The sequence below is a fragment of the Oncorhynchus mykiss genome, chromosome 24, assembly GCF_057628025.1.
Source record: "Oncorhynchus mykiss isolate SJ-2025 chromosome 24, ASM5762802v1, whole genome shotgun sequence".
In the NCBI taxonomy this organism is placed as follows: domain Eukaryota; kingdom Metazoa; phylum Chordata; class Actinopteri; order Salmoniformes; family Salmonidae; genus Oncorhynchus; species Oncorhynchus mykiss.
The window spans coordinates 3,401,062-3,416,905 of record NC_143045.1 but is presented as its reverse complement, the minus strand read 5'-3'; the positions used below and the strand labels follow the sequence as shown (position 1 = coordinate 3,416,905).

Here is a 15,844-nt window from a genome sequence, read left to right as displayed (position 1 = left end):
TTACAGTCTTGTCTCATCGCTGTAACTCCCGTACGGACTCGGGAGAGGCGAAGGTCGAGAGCCGTGATCCTCCGAAACACAACCCAACCAAGCAGCACTGCTTCTTGACACAATGCTCACTTAACCCGGTAGCCAGCTGCACCAATTTGTCGGAGGAAACACCCTACACCTGGCAATCTTGTCAGCGTGCACTGCGCCCGGCCCACCACAGGAGTTGCTAGTGCGCGATGGGACAAGGACATCCCTGCCGGCCAAACCATACCTTAACCCAGACGATGCGGGGCTAATTGTACGCTGCCCCATGGGTCTCTCGGTCGCGGCCGGCTGCAACAGGGCCTGAACTCTAACCCAGAATCTCTAGTGGAACAGCTAGCACTGCCTTAGACCACTGCGCCACTCGGGGAGGCAACAAGAACTCACCCCTGATACAAAATACTAACAAATCACAAACTGCTGGGAAACACCCATAAGAAGATGAGTCTTTCAGTACAAAACAATTATTGCTGATGCTGATGGAACTCTCTAGAAAGGCCGCCAAATGAGCAGCAACGCTCCTCTGGGTGTAAATTCTGTGGATTTGGAAACTAGAAGTGCTCCTGAGTAGAATGCACCACTCTTTTACTGTGACACAACCTGCAGATAATTTTGTATCGTGCAATAAATTATAGGAGTACGCACAAAGCCGGCGCTAGAACGAATCAGTTGACGGGCCTTTGATTTCCACCATAGGCATATATGCTTTTTCACCGGACCCCCTATGTGTGCCCGCGCATGCGCGTTAAATTCTAAAATGTATGTCATTGTCACTCCTGCTCCAGCTCTCGACGTTGGCGGTCTACTAACCAGCGGTCCTGGCAACCCACATAGCGGTCCTGGCAACCATCATTGCACACACCTGCCCCTCATCGTTAAGCACACTTGAACTTCATCACCACACTGATTACTCTCCTTTCATATAGCCCTCTGTAGCCTCAGTCATCAGGCAGTATTGGTTTCGATTACATTCAGTAAGCGTCTACGGTTTTGTATTTTCGTAATGTTAATTATTATTAAACCTTCTGCTTCCTGACTCTGTGTATACATTACATAATACTGCCTCAGAAATTATGGAAGCAGTGGAAGATTACACCATCTTCCCTACGGTTGAGGAACAGGGTCATCTACTCCACCAACACCACGACCAGCTGGCTCTACTGGGTACGACCATGAAGGAGGTCCTCCACGTTCTTTACCGCCTTGACACCACCAGTCAGGGTCTCCTACCACGGGCCGTCACTGTGAGCCAGTCCCCCAGCCATCCTCCCCCCAGGTCAGCGATGCCCGACTGTCCCTTCTGGAAAAGTATGATGGCACTGAATCGCAATGCCGTGGTTTCCTCCTGGATGGAATGAGCTGATGCTCCGCACTCTATTCCACGGTGGACTGCGTGAGGAGGTCCAGACGGAGTTGGGATGACAATATATCCTTGGCCATCGCGATGAGAGCATGCATCTGTCTGGATAACCTTCTTCGGGAGTGCCGGTGTCCACCTAGCCACTCACCTCCCTCCTTTGGCTGTTCTGAAGCAGAGCCTGAACCCATGGAGTAAAGGGGCCACACATCTCGACGGCACAATGGCCTAGCCGTAGACAGCTGTCCCTATTGCGGCCGGAAGGGGAACCAGCTTCAATGGTGTCCCAACTCGGGGTCCACTAGAGCAGAGGGACGGCCCTGTGACCTTCCGTCTCCCAGGGTAGGCGTAAGTATTCCATTATCATCGTTTTCCGACAAACTCTTTTTGGTTCCTATTTCGCTGGCAAGAGTTTTCTCTACAGTTCTAGTGGACTCCGGTGCTGCAGGGAACTTTTTCGACCAGGTCCTCGCCTCCTCCCTTAACAGAACTTCATACCTGCTCTCCTCTCCTCTTTCCTGTCCAAGCCCTGGATATGCGACTATTGGGATCCGGCACAATTACGCACACTATGTCAACTCATGTTTGGTATGTACTCAATCCAAATCTCCCCGGCACACCCCAGCAGGGAAACTACTTCCTGTGCCTCAGCAGCCTTGGTCACATCTGTTCATTGACTTTAATGTCTCTTCCCCCACTTCTGATGGTTTTACCACTATTCTGGTGGTTGACTGATTCTCTAAAGCCTGGGGGTTTCTCTCGCTCTGTTCTACCTACTGCTCTCCAGGTCATTGAGGCACTATTCCAGCAAGTCTTCCGGCCCTATGGCTTTCCTAAGGACATTGTTTCTGATGTGGTACCCAATTCACGTTGCGGGTCTGGAAAGCCTTTATGGAGAAGCTGGGGGGGCACGGTCAGCCTCACATCTGGGTGCCGGCCTCAGTCTAACAGGCAGGTGGAGAGGACCAACCAGGAGCTGGGGAGGTTCCTAAGGAGACCGCCCTCTGAAGGATCAGCGGACCGCCACCGCAGTGAGGCTCCCGTGTTCCATTCTGGTGATCACGTCTGGCTCTCCACCAGGAACCTTCCGCTCTTCCTGCCCTGCCAGAAGCTGAGCCCTCGGTTTGTGGGAACCTTGAGGGTCAATGAAGTAACCTATCCTTTAGAGCTCCCCACCAACTCCCGGATCTCACCCTCCTTTCATGTTTCCCTCCGCAGGCTGGTGGTTCCTGCTCCCAACATCATCCGGGTTTCCATCTCCGCCATCCGTTTGGTTTCTCAATCATTGTCATGTGTTTAATCAGCAAAAAAAATCTGAACTAAATTCAACCAAGGCTAGAGCACCAGCCTCAGCCATATGAACACATTGCCATGCTATGTTGTCTTAGGTCTCTTTTATTGTTGTGTTAGCTCTTATTTTTAATCCCCGTCCCCGCAGGAGGCCTTTTGGTAGGCCATCATTGTAAATAAGAATTTGTTCTTAACCGACTACTTAAATAAAAATGTATACACTGTGGAGCTAAAGGAGTGAGTGCATAGAACTCCCAGAGAGCCTGCCTATAGGCCAATGCATCAGTAGGCCAATAACTTCCATGTCAACTAAGTAAAATGCATAGGGCTAAAGCTGACAAATAAAAACAGTCAAATATCCTGATGCAAATTCAGGTTCTTTCAATCCCATTCATCTCTCTACTCTGCCTCCCTTTTCTATTCATCTTGACTTGAGCTATTGCTATAATGAAACATTGTATCAAATTGTCAACTAGATCCAGCCTGAATTTGTCTCTAGCAAACTTACAACACTGGATCAACAAGCCTATTTCAGGCACTGCGCGTTTCCCACACCAGCGAGCACAGGACAGAGAGCTGTTTTAAATGTTTCCACTGGATATATGGAATCATCAGATCATGATATTTAGCTCTTTCACACCAAGGCTTGGTGATTATCAAGGCTGGGAGTGTTGGAAATATTTTTAAAATACTGAGGAACTGTCATTTTTCAATGGCTGTTTAAAAAAAACAGACTTGACTTTCAGTGAGGTGAAGAAACATTACTGAAGCTCAGTTTATGGCGAGTTAAGACGATCAGACATTGGTATTTGGGCACTTTCTGATGTTTGCATACAGCAGGCCAGGAAGGCCTACTTCTATGTATGCTCAGGCACAGGAGCTCTCTCAAAGTTATCAGGGCAGAGGAACCAGACACATGCTCATATGGAGCTTCCAAACAAAAGACAATTAACAAATCAGAACAAAAACTCAATGGTTATGAAATACACCAAAACTTGTTTCTCACAAGTGTAGCAGGTTGTGAACTCCGTAAACAACTTTTCACTAAGAATGAAAACGGTAAATGGCTAATTAATACATGCATTAATATAAATTAATGTAACCAAATGATGGGTGATTAACGGCACATTTACTAGGCCTACTGGTATACATACTATATGTAATGTGAAATTGATAACATTTTACGATCAAAGGGCAAACAATTGGCGGGAGACTCCATATCTTCGCCATACACCCCTCCCCGTCTTCTTGTTGCAACATTTCAAATTATACTCAAGACACACTACCTTCACACATATTTTAGATGCTTTTCACTGACAGCTGCAACCCAATCAGCCCGGCATATTGCAATGCAAGCTGCCCAAATAGGCATAGGCCTACACTATTATTTTTTTTAAAGCTACTGATCCTCTGTGACTAAGTCATGCTTTCTGGTGAAGTACTTTGAATGTTTTTATTTAGACAGGAGTAATTATATAATTTTGGCAAAACATCAATTTACTTTATTAAAACTTGTTGACGCCAGGGGTTCCCCTTGGGGAACGCGTTTTTTTTTCAATAATATGCCATTTATATCCATAAATTTCCATTTACATTGAATTCATGTTCAGAAAATACTCAAATGTCCGCAGAAAATGTAGGTAGCGCCGCAAGATAACGTAAATAGACATCATAAACTTTGACTAAATATACATGTTCTACATATAGTTAGAAAGATACACTGCTTCTTAATGCAATCGCTTTGTTACATTTATTTTTAACGTTACAGAAATCGGTCACTATTCAATATTCTGAGACGGCGCTCAGATACAAGCTATATTTCTACGCTATGTTGGAGTCAACAGAAACACAGATTTCAGCATAAATATTCCCTTACCTTTGATGGTCTTCGTTCAGAATGTACTGGAAGGGTTCATACTTACCCAAAACATTGTTTGGTTTCAAGTCTTGCGTCTTTGTATTAGCTACTGCTAATAACATCAGCTGAAATGCACCCAAAATGTCCTCTGGTCCAGAAAAGTTGCGCATCAAAACTTCAAAATTACACATTATATGTCGACTAAACAGGTCAAACTAAGTGCAGAACCAAGCTTTAGGATGTTATAAACATAGAAAACAATTTTCTATTCAACCGGTCATTGTTTGTCCTTCTCCGGATTGCTGGAACAAAGGAATGGCTGGGACCAATTCGCGCCCTAACGCACAGGTATTTTCTCGCGGCACTCACTCAATTCACTCCCATAGGGCCAATTCTCGCGGGATTTGAACGATTAAACGCTCTACTGAATGAGGACATCTAGTGGAAGACATAGAAAGTGTCCCCAGATCCATAGCTGGTTGGGAAGGGTGGGGGCGATGACGTCAAAGTTGCCCCAACTTTCATGACCACAAAACTAGTTTGGAAGAATGCCTGCCCTGTGAGTTCTGCTATACTTACAGACATAATTCCAACGGTTTTAGAAGCTTTAGAGTGTTTTCTATCCAATAATAATTATTATATGCATATATTAGCAATTTTTGACAGATTTTTTTTCAGTTTACTATGGGCACGCAATTTCTCCAAAGGGGGCAGTAGTCAGCCATATCTTTAACAGGTTGGGAAGACCGCATCCTTATCAGTGCACTCGCTAACTTTCCTTTCCAATTTGCAAGAGGCTGAAACCAGAGATCTGTAATGACAAGATGCTTATGTCTCCATCCTAACAATTGCTGTAGTTGTCCCAAAGGTGGGAAGGCAGGCGACAAGTTTAGGTCTGTATATTATGCCCATACAAACGCATTGGGCGTATTCTGGACAGATTTTGGCGAGACTGAGCTCTCTCGCTTCGCCTCTTCCTCGTTGCTAAAACTCTCTTACCGTAGGAAGTATCCGATGAGCGAAACAGTGCCCTTCTTCTTCTTAAGAGGTTTAACGGTGGTTGGCATTCAATTTGTTGCATTACCGCCACTCTCTAGACTGGAGTACAACTCCTTTATTCTTTGCTTGAAAAATAAAAAAGTACTAAATAAAATACCCTACCATCTAACACTACACTCACTAATTTCAAAAGTATATACAATAAAATGAACACCACCCTGCTCCACGAATTAAATGTATTTATTCCTACCTCATGCCATCATCCTGAAAGGATGGGACATAAACACATAAACACACCCTGTAACTCTTCTGATGTCAAGTCTCACACACCCAAATACCTCTGCCACCACAACCTCCATTTTCTGCGACTTCCGTTCCATCCCTGCAGTACAGTTGATAGCCATTGCTATAAATGCTAAAAATCCAATCTTACTGAAACTTATATCACTTTTTGGCCAATCCCTCTGTACTGGTATGTCTCTACTACTCTCACCACTTCTCCCTCTGTACTGGTATGTCTCTACTACTCTCACCACTTCTCCCTCTGTACTGGTATGTCTCTACTACTCTCACCACTTCTCCCCTTTAACCCATCTTCCTCTACTTTCTTCATTGCCTCAGCATATGACAACCTCTGCTCTACTCTAACCCTGGAAACCTCAACCTGCTTCCCCCACACGGGACATGTCTGATCCCCAGCTCCATGTGCCCCCCTACAATTAACACATTCCACTACTTTCCCCAATACTACACATTCCTTTGTCTCGTGCCCTTCTGCACATTTCTCACACATTGCACCCTCCCTCCTACACACTGCTGCCACATGACCATAAACTTGACACCTGTAACATCGTAATGTATTCGGCACATGCGCTCATACAGGATAACTCATGTATCCTAACTTCACTTTGTAGGGGAAAGACAACTTCAAGACTCTAAAGAACAGACAAGGACACTTCTGTCTCCCCACCCTGTCTGCTTCGCATCAAACGACGAGCATCACAAACACCAGGAATCATTCCCCTCTACTGGTCAACTTTTATATTCACTGCTACCCCATCACTCCTTTCATTGGTGCCCTTTTCTTGAAAGCGAAACAGTTCAATTTTCTTTCCCCATTCGTCTAACGTCGAACGCCTTCTCCCTCTGCCCGACAGAAACCCAAACAATTATTACCAGACCACTTCTGGTTACCCTCACCGATTCCACATGACCCAACTATTTTTTTCACCCACCGTGAAACCACAAATGGATCAGCCAAAAGGCAAGAGTCCACCTTTTCCATAAACTTCACTCCTACTGTCACAGACTCTTCTTTTTTCTGATCCTCGGTGCATACTTCGGTCTCTGATAACTTCACCGCATCTACCACCTCCGATTCTCCTTCTGTCCAAAACAGCGCCCCTCTCAAATCTTACTATACGTAGTTCATGTATCTGATGCTGTTTGGCCAGAAATAGTATGACATGTCATACTCTTTTGGTCCAGACAGAATCAGATACATGGTCTACACATTCTGGTACAAAGGGGCGCTGTTTCGCGACCAATAAAATATGTGTATGCGTCCAATAAATAATATGATTTGATTCTTCTTTCTGTCGGCGCGCGTCTTGGTCAAATAAATGATAAATATTTCAATATTTGATTTGGACCGACAAGGAGGTACGCTAGGGCGGGCCAGGCCCCCTAAATCCATAACGCCGGCCCTGCACACATAAAAAAAACATTGTTGACCATTTAAGCTTGACATTTTTTTTATTTTTATTTATTTTTACAAATAAACAAATAAATGACATAATATCTTATTTAAACGTTTGAATTATTATTTGTATGATACTAGTATAAAATGTTTCGATAATTGTTCAAATGATCCATCGTTTTCGCACTAATTATTTATTTACAAAGTATACAGGGTGGAACTTTCATTCTGAAAGATTTAAAAAATACGTGACCCGGAAGTACTTAGTTATCCTGCCTGCTTTCAGAGCGGTGCCAGAATCACAGTAGAGGAAATAAAGCATTTCTAGCTAATTTAAATACACGTATCTGCTGTTGTTTCAGGTATGACAATACTCCGATATTTTTGTGTTTGACATTTGTCAAAAGAGTTGGGTTTTGCCCCTTAACTGAAAAAGGACAGCGGTCTTAACAATTTACCTGGCTAATGTAATATAGTCCAGCTGCTAGCCTAACATTAGCTAGCAAGATAGCCAACTAAATACGACGCAAGCGACTGCTAGCTAGCTACTTGAGCGGAACCGGTAAATCACTGACAACTAGCTACATCATCATCATCATCTTGCTTATTGAATCGTTTCTGTAATTGATTCTAGGTATTTAAAGATGCGTAACAGTAGCTAGCTATGTGCCCTCCCTTCAAATAAAACATCACGGAACACCCTTTATTCGTTTGTTGTGATAAAGCTTCATCAAGTCACCAATTGACAACTCGTTAATTAGCCAACCAGGCTATAGCTAGCTAGTCAGCAATCTAACTAGCTATGTTACTAACGAGCGCGTTTGACAGGTGTCAATGTTAGTTTACTGACACTTGAAGTTGACAGAACCTTTCCTATGCAAGATGATGGAAATAATGTTACATTACGCCAAATGAGAGTGTCAGATGGAAGACGTCCATCTGTTGACAGTCTGTCTATGCTGCCTTATTTCAGTCAAACCGTAAACATCCTCATTCATTCAGGACTCTACTGTGAAATGTTTTACAGGGTGCACACGTGAGCCTAATTTGAAAAATGATAGGAGCGCAAAGAAACATTTCAGGTATTAAAGGGACAATCCGTAGTAGAAACAATAACAACGAAGATGCCCCGCCACGGTTACTGTCAACGTTTGAGAGATGCTGCTGGAGAAATGTAACCACACTCGACTTACCACCCATGATAAACAAATTATTGTTTTAACTATGGTTTGAAGTTATACAGTGTTTGTTTACATGTACCTTGTTTACAAACAATGTGGAAAAACAGGCTTATATTTTGGCTTCTAATGGGGCTCATTGGGTCATTTGTTATACTTTTCAAGAATCAATGGGTTTATATAATATATTTATAAGTAAAACAAAATTGATGTAGTATATGCAGATTGCACCTTTAATTATACCAATTGCCACAAAATACAGGGTTTAGGAGAACCAGATTTTTTTTTTTTTTTAAAGGTATGGATATAGCCTACATTGGGCCTGTATGATTCCTAGCTACTCTTGAAGCTCATCTGTAGCTCTCCAATTTTCCTTAATTTCTGTGCCTCGACATGTCTGCATTCTACTAAGGCGGCGGGCAGCTGGACAGGGAAGAAATTATTACCTGGGTGATTTAGTTTTTCTAGTTTTTCTTTTTCTATTGTTTCTACCAAATTCAAATTCCATGTAGCACAGCAAAATATTTAAGATCATATGCCTCCAAAATGGTAGCACTGTAGAGCCCTATCAATAAGCTAATCAGTCAGTCTGTGATTCACAGTTTTCAATAGAAAGTGTTATTAAATCAATTAAAACATTGGGTTCTTGTTATTCCTCAGGTCTGAATGAAAATTCATACTGTATGGGTTTAGCCTAGGGGTACCGCTCTGTTTGAGTTATCGTTCCACTTCTTGCCACGGAGTATAATATAAGGAGTGGATAGTTAGAAAAATAGGTTCTGGATTTTAGAATCTGGGTTCCCTTGCATCCCCAGATTGCCCTCACAGACTGACACGGCGTTTAACACTTGAAACAACTTCTGTAGATTTGTTTGAACTAATCTAGTCCAGTGCGTTACCACAGTGTAACTTTCTGTCCAGGCTGGTGCCAGCACCTGTGGATGGAGTCTATGCTCCAGTGAGATGACTGACCAGGGCAACAACAACCAACACATCTCCCGCAACCCATTCGCTGCCCTTTTCAGCTCCCTCGCCGACGCCAAGCAGTTTGCATCGGGCCAGAAACCACATTCGCACCATGGTGAACCACCCTGTGAGTTAACCCTCCTAAGGAGGAGTTACAAAGCGTGCACGCTTTTGCTCAAGCCCAGCTCTAACACACGTGACCTGACTAATCGGCTGCATGACATGACCTTGATTATCTCAATCGGTGGCGTTTTAGTGCTGGGCTGGAATAAAGGCCTGCAAACCTTATAGCTCCCCAAGGTTGGCCACTCCAGCTCTAATAGTTCCACTGTGTTACTCATTTTGGTCTGTGTCTAACTTAAACATTACTGATATGATGCGGCTCGCTCACTGGCTTGATGCTCGACAATGACCTCATACGGTTTCATATATCTGCTGGCTTATGTCATGTGTTGCAGCGGAGGACTCTGAGGGGAGTCAGTCGGAGTCGGAGAACTCGGACAGCATCGAGGACAATGACGACTCGGTGGCCGAAATCAGCCGCTCCTTCCTGTCGCGGCAGGAACTGTGCGAACAGCTCAACATCAACCACATGATCCAGAGGATCTTCCTCATCACCTTGGACAACAGTAAGTGCGGGAAGTTAGATTGGAGCGTATTAGGGTTTTTACACAATTTCTACTTTGTTTAAGGCACTTTCCCCCCCATTGGAGTAGCAGCGTGATGCCACTTGTCCCTTCTTCTAGTTTACTGAATCTTGTCATGTAAACAACCCCTACTGTTTCCTGGCTGGCTTTATCTGATGTAGCGTAGTGATATGAAGTAAAGCAAATCAGTCTGTTTCCCAGGCAACCATTTATGTGCCCATATACAAGCAACGGCCCAATTCATCACCCATCAACATCCCCATTCTGACTGTCTCCTTTATTCCCCTGTGTTTTCTGTTGATTGATCTGAGGTGCTGATTTGAAACGTGGTTAATGTGTGATTACAGCTTTCTTAAACTCCTTTGTAAGGGAATTCAGTACAACCATCCTTCCTGGCAGTCTTTTCGTCATGACATCTCTCTGTGGCTGTACTAGATTAGATGGAGAGCATCAGCCAACTGACTGACTCAGAGGCTGTGTCATCAAGGGAGTCTACAGGTCCCCGATTACTGTCATCCTCCTCTGCTCATCATCCCTCACTGACTGGCATGAAAGTGCCCCGATGATGGAGCCCCTTTCTGTCAATTTCTAGTCTAAATCTAATTGGCTCGTGCTCATTGGTGATGCCTGACCGCTGGCCTCTTAGTATTCCATTTTAGGGCCGTCCAGTAAAGAATAAATGACTCACCCCAACTTAATACTCATAAACTGGATACTGGAATGAGTCATGAATGACCGTTTCTGCTGTAAGTGAAAAGTAAAATGGTCTTAAGTGTTTGGAGTCTGCTCTTCAACATGTCTGTTGTTTGACCTCAGGTGACCCCAGTCTGAGAGGAGGCAATGGGATTCCGCCACGCTGTGTGTTCCTGGAGGAGATGGCCGCTGAGATTGATGGGCAAGACTGGCTGGACATGGACAACATCGAGCAGGTACAATAGGATTGGACTTTGGGAATGGTGGTAGCGAACTGTTCACTGGTCAGCTCAGTTGACCTCTATGCCATGAGATTCGCATACGGTATACAGTACTGTGTCTTCTTCTCATTACGATTTCCTCGCTGGCTTGTATTTTCAGGGGACTAGGTCTATTATATATACACAGTTCATCGTCTACTCTAAGAAGATGGTATAGTGAAAAATACATAGCGTACAATGTTCATAGGAACGTTATGATCCACAGGGAGCAGAGATCAGTAAATAAGTACATAATGTTCATAGCACAGAATGTTGGCTAAGTTTGACTATTTAAAAAACATTTTTTATCCTGTATTAGGCACTCTTCAACAGATTACTGATGCTGGAGCCAGGGAACCACCTCATCTACATGACCTCGTGTAATGCTGTGAATCTCTCTGCTGACCGAGACGCTGGGGACAAGTGCGCCATACCGTTCCTCTACGCCTGCTACCAGAGAGCCAAGGAAGAGGTGGGGTCACATACACAGCACTCACTCTCATTCCCAATTTCTTCCTCCACGAATTGCCAGCCAGAATTCAGTCAGGAAAAGTGTGCTGTAACAGGCATACACAGTGTACAAAACATTAGGAACACCTGATCTTTCCATAACAGACTTGCCAGGGGAATCCAGGTGAAAGAAGGTATGATCCCTTATTGATGTCACTTGTCAAATCCACTTCAATCCGTGTAGATGGGGCCTCCCGGGTGGCGCGGTGGTCTAAGGGATCATCATCAGTGGTCTAAGGGATCATAGCTTTCACCTGGATTCCCCTGGCAAGTCCGTCATGGAAAGAGCACTGTGTATGCTGTGCCACCAGAGATTCTGGGTTCAAGCCCAGGCTCTGTCGTAGCCGGCCGCGACCGGGAGGCCCATGGGTGCACGCTGACCAGGTCGCCAGGTGTACGGTGTTTCCTCCGACACATTGGTGCGGCTGGCTTCCGGGTTGGATGTGCATTGTGTCAAGAAGCAGTGCGGTTGGGTCGTGTTTCGGAGGACGCATGGCTCTCGACATTCGCCTCTCCTGAGTCCGTATGGGAGTTGCAGTGATGAGACAAGACTGTAACTACTACCAATTGGATACCACGAAATTGGGGAGAAAAAAAGGGTCAAATAAAAAAATCAGTGTAGATGAAGCGGAGAAGACAGGTTAAAGAAGGATTTTTAAGCCTTGATACAATTGAGACATGGACATGTGGCATTCAGAGGGTGAATGGGCAAGACAAAATATTTAAGTGCTTTTGAACGGGATATGGTAGTAAGTGCCCTTAATGTTTTCTACACTCAGTGCCTAAACCATGGTGTATAGGACAATGTAAAATGAAAATATCAGAGCCTGCACAGTTCGGTTTGCCACAATAGTGTGAAAAGATAAATCGTTTTACTGAACATAATGAGGATAAAGATAGGATAAGGATAAATCTGCTGTTTATTTCTAGATCATTTCAGTCTGCATATAGGCAAAATAAAACATGTTTAGTTTGTGCTCCATCGCTGACAATGATGTGACAAATTCCTAACCTCCCTGCTCCCTCCTGACATTACACACCCCCAGGTCACCAAAGTACCGGAGAAGCTGCTGTCGTATGCGGTGCGCTGTAAGAACCTGACGGTGTCCAACACGCGCACAGTCCTGCTCACCCCCGAGATCTACATCAGCCAGAACGTGTATGAGCAGCTACTGGATTTGCTGCTGGAGGGAGTCGGCGGAGCCCGTGAGTCCATTCAATTATTAAAGCAGCCCAACTGTCTGAGGATCCATCTTCTGTTCTATCTCAGTAGCCAAAGAAAATGGTGTTGTCTGCTGCTCAGGTATCGACTGTTGAGGCCTCCCAAGACAGGATGTGCTGTAACTTAGGCTAGTTTGCCCCTGCTGATGAAATAACTGTTACTGTTTACTGCTTTGAACTTGTCGATCTGCATTTATGAGAGTACAATATCCTCACTTTGCTATGTGTTGTTGTTATGTGGTTTGTGTCCGGAAAATGGTGGGAAAGAGGCCTGTACAATTCAGAGAATATACTTTACTGATCTGTTAAGTTATTTTTCCTAATATACAGTACCAGTCAAAAGTTCGGACAGCTACTCATTCCAGGGATTTTATTTATTTATGGAATATAAATGGAATCATGTAGAAACCATAAAAGTTTGAGATTCTTCAAACTAGCCACCCTTTGCCATTCTCTCAACCAGCTTCATGAGGTAGTCACCTGGAATGCATTTCAATTAACTGGTGTGCCTTCTAAAACGTTTATTTGTGGGATTTCTTTCTTTCTTTAATGCATTTGAGCCAATCTGTTGTGTTGTGACAAGGTAGGGGTATACAGAAGATAGCCCTATATTATGGCAAGAACAGCTCAAACAAGCAAAAACAAACGACAGTCCATCATTACTTTAAGACATGAAGGTCAGTCAATATGGAACATTTCAAGAACTTTGAAAGTTTATTCAAGCGTAGTTGCAAAAACCCTCAAATGCCATGATGAAACTTGCCCTCATGAGGACCGCCACAGGAATGGAAGTCCCAGAGTTATCTCTGTTGTAGAGGATAAGTTCATTAGTTACCAGCCTCAGAAATTGCAGCCCAATTAAATGCTTAACAGAGTTCAAGTAACAGACGCATCTCAACATCAACTGTTTAGAGGAGACTGTGTGAATCAGGCCTTCATGGTCGAATTGCTGCAACAAAACCATTACTAAAGGACACCAATAATAATAAGAAGAGACTTGCTTGGGCCAAGAAACATGAACAATGTACATTAGACCAGTGGAAATCTGTCCTTTGGTCTGATGAGTCCAAATTTGAGATTTTTGGTTCCAACTGCCGTATCTTTGTGAGACGCAGAGTAGGTGAACGGATGATTTCTGCATGTGTGATTCCCACCGTGAGGCATGGATGAGGAGGTGTGATGGTGTGGCGGTGCTTTGCTGGTGACACTCTGTGATTTTTATTTTATTCAAGGCACACTTAACCAGCATGGCTACCATAGCATTCTGCAGCGATAAGCCATCCCGTCTGGTTTGCGCTTAGTGGGAATATAATTTGTCTTTCAACAGGACAATGGCCAAACACACCTCAGGCTGTGTAAGGGCTATTTGACCAAGAGGGAGGATGATGGAGTGCTGCGTCAGATGACCTGGCCTTCACAATCACCCGACCTCAACCCAATTGAGATGGTTTGGGATGAGTTGGACCGCAGAATGAAGGAAAAGCAGTCAACAAGTGCTCAGCATATGTGGGAACTCCTTCAAGAGTTGGAAAAGCATTCCAGGTGAAGCTGGTTGAGAGAATGGCAAGAGTGTGCAAAGCTGTAATCAAGGCAAAGGGTGGCTACTTTGAAGAATCTCAAATTTAAAATAGATTTAGATTTGTTAAACTTTTTTTGTGGTTACTACATGATTCCATATGTGTTATTTCATAGTTTCGATGTCTTCACTATTATTCTACAATGTAGAAAATAGTAAAAAATAAAGAAAAACCCTATAATGAGTAGCTCTGTCCAAACATTTGACTGGTACTGTATACCTAAACCCTTTTATGAGCCAGGAAATGTATGGTTCTGTAAAGTACAGTATATTCTCTGCATTAAACAGGCCTATTATACAGGGTTTTTACTTTTCTATACCTATGCCCCTTTTTGAGCCAAGAAGTACCCTGACATTAAGTGTGGTTTCTGTTGTGCGTTGCAGAGCTGGAGGAGGTGGTGGAGTTCGTGGAGGAGGTGATCGCTGGCCTGTTGGCTGACCAGGAGGTGCGCACCTTCAGCGAGGTGATCGGGCCTGTGCTCGATATCTTCCAAGGCCGTGTGAAAGATTTGGATCTCTGCCAGCTGCTACTCTTCTCCTACTTGGACCTGCTCCTCTACTTCAGCCGGCAAAAAGATATCGCTACGGTCAGGGGCCGTAATGCATTGTCATCACTCCTCTGGACTGTTTTCTACAACCCTGATTATATTCTATGTTGTTCTATTTATAACAAGAGTATTATTATTTTAACAACTGCATTCATATGTCTACGATAGACAACCTTGATCTCAAAAGTAGTTTACTCTTTGCTAATATAATATACTTCAAATTGTCTTCCTCCAGGTATTGGTGGAGCACATCCAACCCAAAGATCCCAACAATGGGCTTCAGTATCAGAAGACCCTCCTTGGCACTGTGTTGAATATCTCTTGCCTGCTGAAGACCCCGGGGGTGGTGGAGGGTCACGGATTCTTCCTAAACCCGTCACGCTCCAGTCCACAGGAAATGAAGGTCCAGGAATCCAACATACACCAGGTAAGGGCTCTAGAAATAGAGGCTTTGGTCAAAAGTATTGCCCTATATAGAGAATAGGGTATTATTTGGGATGGACCCCTAACCTTATCATCTTCTATGTCTCCAAAACTCCACTTAGGCCTACATCCAGCTTACTGCCAAGAGTCAGACAGATTCTAAGGGTCAGACACTAGCTTAGTCTAAGCTTATGTTTGAGTCACTCTCACTCAGATATCATGTGAACGTGACATAAGTCCTGGCAAAATGTGCAGAATTGCTGGAAATTAGCTTTAAACTGAAAAAATAAATACAAAATCACCTCATAGCAAAATGTGTAGAATTTGAGGATATTACCTTCGAAACTGCAATATTTTCTCTCCACCCCATGGCAAAATGAGTAGAATTGCATGAAATGACTTTTAAAAATGTGGAGAATTGCTGAAAGTTTTACTTTAACAATGCATAAACAATTATCCGCTGCCAAGAGGGCGGGCACTAAAATGTTTTGTTTCTCCCCGAAAGGCCAGATCGCTTCTGCCTGATGAGCTTCCCCGAAATTTACCGGAACTTTCCAACACCTTTCCCATATTTAAATATTTTTTG

The 15,844-nt window shown here is 43.9% G+C and overlaps 2 protein-coding genes across 2 annotated transcripts in view; one reads left to right on the top strand and one right to left on the bottom strand.

Moving 5' to 3' along the window:
* Positions 1-4,854, bottom strand: part of LOC110503547 (uncharacterized) — a 60,029-nt gene extending 55,175 nt beyond the window's left edge. Inside the window, exon 1 of the mRNA XM_090218128.1 lies at positions 4,603-4,854. Coding sequence (XP_090074254.1) covers positions 4,603-4,729 — 127 coding nt within the window. The 5' untranslated portion in view covers positions 4,730-4,854. The remainder of the gene's footprint in view (positions 1-4,602) is intronic.
* Positions 4,855-7,475: 2,621 nt separating this feature from the next.
* ube4a (ubiquitination factor E4A (UFD2 homolog, yeast)) overlaps positions 7,476-15,844 on the top strand; it is a 28,846-nt gene continuing 20,477 nt past the window's right edge. Inside the window, exons 1-8 of the mRNA XM_021581923.3 lie at positions 7,476-7,598; positions 9,336-9,507; positions 9,839-10,009; positions 10,844-10,956; positions 11,300-11,452; positions 12,537-12,696; positions 14,672-14,874; positions 15,071-15,262. Coding sequence (XP_021437598.2) covers positions 9,378-9,507; positions 9,839-10,009; positions 10,844-10,956; positions 11,300-11,452; positions 12,537-12,696; positions 14,672-14,874; positions 15,071-15,262 — 1,122 coding nt within the window. The 5' untranslated portion in view covers positions 7,476-7,598; positions 9,336-9,377. The remainder of the gene's footprint in view (positions 7,599-9,335; positions 9,508-9,838; positions 10,010-10,843; positions 10,957-11,299; positions 11,453-12,536; positions 12,697-14,671; positions 14,875-15,070; positions 15,263-15,844) is intronic.